The sequence below is a fragment of the Nothoprocta perdicaria genome, unplaced genomic scaffold, assembly GCF_003342845.1.
Source record: "Nothoprocta perdicaria isolate Ctin4 unplaced genomic scaffold, notPer1 scaffold_332, whole genome shotgun sequence".
NCBI classification, from domain to species: domain Eukaryota; kingdom Metazoa; phylum Chordata; class Aves; order Tinamiformes; family Tinamidae; genus Nothoprocta; species Nothoprocta perdicaria.
This window is the reverse complement of record NW_020455569.1, coordinates 11,768-18,687: the sequence shown is the minus strand read 5'-3', so window position 1 is coordinate 18,687 and position 6,920 is coordinate 11,768. Positions and strand designations below refer to the sequence as shown.

General features: G+C 64.2%; 1 protein-coding gene across 1 annotated transcript; it reads left to right on the top strand.

Moving 5' to 3' along the window:
- Nucleotides 1-3,174: 3,174 nt before the first annotated feature.
- CSK (C-terminal Src kinase) lies at nucleotides 3,175-6,727 on the top strand. Its single transcript, XM_026043641.1, has 12 exons — nucleotides 3,175-3,257; nucleotides 3,405-3,518; nucleotides 3,892-4,004; nucleotides 4,172-4,391; nucleotides 4,789-4,882; nucleotides 4,965-5,030; nucleotides 5,142-5,241; nucleotides 5,335-5,425; nucleotides 5,528-5,601; nucleotides 5,681-5,876; nucleotides 5,987-6,073; nucleotides 6,438-6,727. Exons 1-12 carry the CDS (start codon nucleotides 3,243-3,245, stop codon nucleotides 6,618-6,620), a joined length of 1,353 nt encoding a protein of 450 aa, XP_025899426.1. The 5' UTR covers nucleotides 3,175-3,242; the 3' UTR covers nucleotides 6,621-6,727.
- The last annotated feature ends 193 nt before the right edge of the window (nucleotides 6,728-6,920 follow it).

The window sequence follows — 6,920 nt, the reverse complement described above, 5'->3', positions numbered from 1 at the left end:
CGGCAGCATCTGCGCTTAATGCTTCATCTGTTTAACTACATATGTATATATGTGTGACAAAAAGGGGAGCAGCAGAAGCCCCTCGTGCGCGCGGGGCGCCGCGGAGGGGAGCAGCGAGCGGCCCCCGCAAGGCAGAGCCGCTTCCGTCAGCGGCGGCTGGCGGAGCTCGCAGAGGCCCTGGGGACCTGGCCTGCGCCGGGGCGCCCGGCTGGTCCCGGGGTGAGGGGAGCCTGGCGGGGACACAAGGCGAAGCCGCGGAGCGCGGGATGGGGGATGCAACCGGCTGGACCAGGCCCGTGGGGATGCGTCCCCTGGGAATGAGGCATCCCTCAATTGAGGCATCCCTAAATTGAGGAGCTATGCGTCCCTAAATGTGGGAGCTAAGCATCCCTACATGTGGGAGCTAAGCATTCTTAAAGGTGGGAGCTAAGCATCCCTAAATGCTGGAGTGAAGCATCCCTAAATTCAGCAGCTAAGCATCCCTAAATGCGGGAGCTTTCCTTGGAACAGACCTTCATGGCTCCTGCGAGGAGCAGGTGCTCGCCTTCCCAAAGGCACCGAGCGTGGAGTCTCGACCTCCGGCTCCAGAGAGGTCGGGATGCGCCAGGAGAGGCAGCTTCCCGCCCGCAGCCGTGAGCAAGGGCCGTATCCATCTTGTTGGCCTGGGGCATGTGTGGCCAGAGGCTTCGTGGCTGGCAGCGGCGCYGTGTGGCTAGCGGGTGGCCACTAAGCACTTGGAGCCGCCGGCAGCCGGATTCCAGCTGCGGAGCAGGTGTGCTGGGAATGTGCGGGATGCAGGGGCTGGAGATGGATGGAGAGCAGAGAGGGAACCAAGCAGGCCCTYGGCTCCTGCTCCAGGCGTGGATCCGGGCAGCCCTTCCCACCGGGAATGCCAGGCGCCGGGAGAGGTGGCGCGGGAGGCGATGCYGAGCTTGTGGCGCGCTCTCCCGCTGGCCTGCTGCAAACCCGCTCGTTGGGTCCGAGGTGAAATGCGGCGTCTTCCTCCTCCCCCGCCTGCCCCTGTGGTCGCGCTTGGCCCGGCCGCGCGCAGCGCTGCCAGGTGACTCTGCTGACGCCGCTGGCGGCTTCCTGCCGGCCCCGGGGACCCGCCGGAGCACCCGGCAGCCGCCGTGGTGCTGTGGAAGATGCTCCCCGGCCTCTGCACGGCTCCGGTGAGTTCGGGTTCCTTGGGTTTCTTCCCTCACCGGCTCCCACCGCGAAGCCAACGGGCACGCGGCTCGTGCCGCCTCGGTAGCGTCATCGTGGGAATTTCCCCCGTCTGGGAAGCTGAAGCTATTGGCRCTGTCCAAAGCCCATTCCTTCTGTGGCTCGAGTTTGCTGAGACCGTTTCCCTTTTAGAAGGGTTTTTTCCCTGGCCTGCATCCCTGGAATCGCCCCTGTGGATGGGGGAGGTATGGGGGCGAGCCAGGCCTCCAGCATGCCGCCCCTGGCCTATCCCGTGCAAACCGCCCCCGCTCCCAAAGCCTCCGACCTGCTTGGCCTTTTTTTCCTCCTCCTTCTCTCAAATTCCTTCTCTGCCAGGGCAGTTTTCCTTGGATCCCACATCCGAGCCCCAAGCTACTGTAATTGGCTTGTTCTGCCTCTTAGGGAGATCTTTGGTTGCCCTGCGGGACCTGAAGGCCTCTATTCCAGAGGCTTTGGGAGAAGGCTCGGGTTGCGTTTCGCTCCCTCTCTGTATTTTTATTGGGTTCCCTTTTGCCCTGCCAGAAACCAGAGCCTTTCCCAAAATCCCGCGCTCTGTCCCTCGGGGCTTTGGCTGGGCACTGGTGCCGGAGCGAGCGGGGCTTGGCACAGGTGAGCACTCCCGCTGGCCTCTGCGCGGGAGGAGGACGCGGGGCTGCGCCCGGTGCCTGCGGTGAGCCCGAGCATCCCGCGGTGCGTGCCGGGAAACCCCGCTCGCGCATCCGAAAGGCCCCGGACGCCTGGGCCCCACGCGCCGCACCGCTGCTTTTGCATGAGGTTCGTTGGCCAAAGGCAACGGTTTCGCCCCCGTCCTGCTCTGGGTCGTGCAGTGGGAACCGAGGTGTCTTGGAGCTCTTCCATGCGCGGGGATCCACGGGTGCCGCTGTCACCGGCAGCGTGACGGCTCTTCCGGCCGCTGGGTGCCCGCCATGCAGCCGCACACGCAGGGCCCTGCTTGCATCCGATCTCTTCCTCCCGACGCAGGTTCTGCCCCTTATCGTCTTCCTCCTCCTGGCCTTGCCCCTCGTTTCGGTTCCTCTTTCCCAAAATATTTTTAGCCACCAAGAGCAGCTGGGAGTGGCGGCTGTTTGCGGCCCCGCGGCAGCGCAGCGAGCTGAGAACCGTGCCGGAACTCCGCGCTGCCCTGCTCCCTCCCGCGTGTCCTGGCACGGATTTCTCCCTCCACAGCTACCCCAAAAGCTCCAGGAGATGGAAAGGCTAGAGGTGGCTGGCTCAGCACCGCAGCTGGCGAGTGAGCGGGCTTGGATGGTGGTGCCAAGTTGTGGCCAAGATACCCCAGGAAGCCCCGTCCCGTGTGGGGGCCTGTTGCGGTCCCCACGCGGCCTCCGGCCTCACGGGGACGACGTGCGTGGACCTGGCAAGCGCCACGGGGCGCCCAGTGCCCCGTCGTGCGGCAGCGCCTTGTGTGGTGCTGCGACCGACACCAGTTCCTTCGCCTCGCCTCCTCCTCCTCCTCTTGCTGCCGGGCCTGTGCACGTGCTCATCTCCATCCCGCCCCGCTCCAGCCAAATGGGGAGCCCAGGATGGGACCCCCTCGGTGGCCTCCTTGTCGCACAAGCAAGGGGAAGCCAGCGGTGACGCTCGCTTGGGCGCGCTTGGCCCCAGGCCGCATCGCAGCGGCCGCCCCTGCCTCCCTGGCGCTTCCTGTTTGCTCCATCGTCTCCTGCCGCTGCTCCAGCTTCACTCTCGGCGCCGGCAATGACCGATTCTTGCGGTGATAGCGTGGGAACAGGGCACGGGACTGTCCCCGCGCCACTTCCCCTTGCGGTGGGGACGTGTCTCTTGTTGGGGCGACCGTCTCCAGGCTGCCCTGAGCACCCCTGACACCGTGTCCAGGGCGTCTGCGGCTCCCGACATCCCTCTGTCTCCTGATCCCTGCCGGGGCCACTGACTGTCGTGCTCCTTGGAGCCCATCCCCGCGGGGCCCGAGTCTCAAATGTCCTCCCCCTCTGCAGGTCTCATGGTACCAAGTGACGTGTCCCTCCTGTGAGATTCGGCCCCACGAGCCTCCCGAGAAGATGTCAGGGATGCAGGTGAGTCCCGTGGGGGATGTGCTGCGATCCGGACGGGTCCCTTGCGTCCTCGAGTCCATCCAGCGCCATCCCAGTGCACCTTGTGTCCGCGGGAAGGAGTTGGGAGAGTGGGGCTGGAGCTGATGCCTGTGCTCTGCTCCCCACCAGGCCGTCTGGCCGTCCGGTACAGAGTGTATCGCCAAGTACAACTTCCACGGTACCGCTGAGCAGGACCTGCCCTTCAGCAAGGGAGACGTCCTCACCATCGTCGCTGTCACCAAGGTAAGGGGCAGCCCCTCTGGCCACTGTTCTCCGGGTGGGTCCGCTGAGATCCTGTGCAGAGCTGCCTGGGGTGCTAATTTTGTTTCCSCGCATCCCACAACATGGAGCTTGCTGGGGATGGAGCAGGGCTAGCGGGATCCGGGTGTCCCTGGGAAAAGCCCTGCAGCTTTGCCGTCCCCGTGGAGTCAGCGGGCCAGGAATCAGGCCGTGCGTTTGGTTAATTAATTCACRGCCTCGTTAGTTAACGTTGCTCTGAAGTATGAGTGTTTTGGGCGCCTCCCGGGAGGGAGGTGCAGGGCGGGAGCAGCGCTGCACTCCCGCTCGTCAGCATCCCGAGCAGAGGCTCCTGCCGAGCGCTCCGCTCTCCTTGCAGGATCCCAACTGGTACAAGGCGAAGAACAAGGTGGGCCAGGAAGGCATCATCCCTGCTAACTACGTGCAGAAGCGGGAAGGAGTGAAAGCTGGGATCAAGCTCAGCCTCATGCCGTGAGTACCTGTGGGGCAAAGACGCCCGGGAGATGCTGAGTCYCTCCTGTATCTGGGAGCGGGATGCAGCTCTGGCTCGCGGTGTGCCGGCCCATCCGCGCTTCCTTTGGCCAGGGCTGGTTACGTGTCCAACCCTCCCATTCTCCACCTGCTTATTCCCGATACAGGTGGTTCCACGGGAAGATCACACGGGAGCAGGCGGAGCGACTGCTGTATCCGCCRGAGACGGGGCTCTTCCTGGTGCGGGAGAGCACCAACTACCCGGGCGACTACACCCTGTGCGTGAGCTGCGAGGGCAAGGTGGAGCACTACCGCATCATCTACTCCTCCAGCAAGCTGAGCATCGACGAGGAGGTCTACTTCGAGAACCTCATGCAGCTCGTGGAGGTGAGGACATGGAGACGCCCACCCACCTTGCGTGAGCCTGTCCAYGATCCGAGCACTTCAGCTCGGGGACATGGACCAAAGTGCCTGGTGCTCTTCCTGGACTCAAGGCGCTGGTGGGACTTTCACTGCTGCGTCCTTGGCCCTGGTCAGGATGGACCCTTGGGACAAGCGGGTGGTTGTGCTCAGGATGGACTGGGTGTGTGGAGGGACACGCAGAGTGGGGACCCCGAGCCACTCTGCTCCCATCGGTGGCCTTGTGCTGCCACCTGGTGGGGTCACAGAGCCTGGCACGGCCCCGGTGGGGTCCCACCGAGCCCCCCCGCATGCTGCTCGGGTGGCCTCTGCAGGTGTCCCCCGCTGTCCCCGGCATGGGCCTGACCCCCACCTCTCCCCACAGCATTACACCACGGATGCCGACGGGCTCTGCACGCGCCTCATCAAGCCCAAGGTGATGGAGGGCACGGTGGCAGCGCAGGACGAATTCTCCCGGAGTGAGTGGCATCGCCCCCAGCCCAGCTTCCTCCCTGGCTGCCCCTCACCCTCCTCATCCTCCTCCTCCTCCTCTCCCCACAGGCGGCTGGGCCCTCAACATGAAGGACCTCAAGTTGCTGCAGATCATTGGCAAGGGGGAGTTCGGAGGTGAGCACGGGTGTCCCCAGCCCCATGGCGGCCCTGGAGGAGGATGCCCTGTGCAGACGTGGGGTGGTGGCTTGTCCCCAACCCCCAGCGCTTTTTCTGCTGTCCCTACAGACGTGATGCTGGGTGACTACCGGGGCAACAAAGTCGCTGTGAAATGCATTAAAAACGATGCCACCGCWCAGGCCTTCCTGGCGGAGGCGTCCGTCATGACGTGAGTATCACTGCGGGAGGGACGGGTGGCACGGCGGCGGTGACACTGCGGGGCTGGTCCCGGTGCAGCTCTGAGCCCTTCCGTGCCATGCAGGCAGCTCCGGCACAGCAACCTGGTGCAGCTCCTGGGGGTGATCGTGGAGGAGAAGAGCGGCCTCTACATTGTCACCGAGTACATGGCCAAGGTGAGGGGAGCGCGGGGCGTTGTGGCAGAGCCGGGCAGGGGACCGGGCCGTCCCCTGGTGCCCGTGCGGCTCTGAGGGTCCGTGTGTGTCGCACGGTGGCAGGGCAGCCTCGTGGACTACCTGCGGTCGCGCGGGAGGTCGGTGCTCGGCGCAGACTGCCTGCTCAAGTTCTCCCTGTGAGTACAGTGTGGGCGGATCGGGAGCGGGCTCCATTGCCACCGTGCTGGTGCTGAGCCCCCCTGCTGCCCGCCACAGAGATGTCTGCGAGGCCATGGAGTACCTGGAAGCCAACAATTTTGTGCACCGGGACCTGGCGGCCAGGAACGTGCTCGTCTCAGAGGACAACATCGCCAAGGTCAGCGACTTCGGCCTCACCAAGGAGGCCTCGTCCACGCAGGACACGGGCAAGCTGCCCGTCAAGTGGACGGCGCCAGAAGCACTTAGGGAAAAGGTGGGTAACGGAGTGGGGACGTGGGGCACCGGTGCCTCGTGGGGGGCGCAGGGCTGTAGGGCGGTGCCAACCCATGGGCTCCGCTCACCACGTCCATCTCCTCACCCTAGAAATTCTCCACCAAGTCGGACGTGTGGAGCTTCGGGATCCTCCTGTGGGAAATCTACTCCTTTGGGCGAGTGCCTTATCCGCGAATCGTAAGTGATCTTCCCTGGTGTCCCCAAGGGGTATCCCCAAGGGGGTATCCGATGARTTGTCTACATGGGGTGTCCCCATCAGGTGTCCCCACAAGATGTCCCCAAGGCATGTGCCATTGGTGTATCCAATGGGATTCCCCACAGAATATCCCCATGGGGTGCTGGGATGTCGCCATAGGGTGTCCCCAAGGGATGTAACCAATGGGATGTCCCCATGGGAATTCAGCATGGTGTGTTGGGGTGTCCCCATGGGGTGTCTTCATGGAGTGTCAGCATGGGGTGTTTCCGTGGTGTGTTGGGATGTCCCCTTGGGCTGTGTCCATGGGATGTCCCCAGGGGGTGTATCCAATGCCCCCCCTTACAGCCCCTGAAGGACGTGGTGCCCCGCGTGGAGAAGGGCTACAAGATGGATGCGCCCGACGGCTGCCCGGCCGCCGTGTACGAGGTGATGCGGCGCTGCTGGACGCTGGATGCGGCGCACCGGCCGCCCTTCCGCCAGCTCCGTGAGCAGCTAGCGCATATCAAAGACAAGGAGCTCTACCTGTGAGCGGGAGGCGGAGCTTCGCCRGGGGGCGGGACATCGTGGGGTGGGGCCTGGACACACCCTGCCCGTGCAAGCCCCGCCTCCCCACTCCCCTCCACCCAGGTGCAGCAGGGGAAGAGGGGCAGGACCGGCTCCCGAGCAGGGGCGACGGGGGCGGGACACGGAGCATCCCCCACTCCGCGCTCGCTTCCAAATTTCCAAATCAGTCCTGTTATTTTGGGTCAGGTTTTTCGTTTTTTTTTTGTGTTTTTAAATTTTTTTTCCTCCCGAGCTTTTTATTTTTTTTCTCCTTCCTTTTTTTTG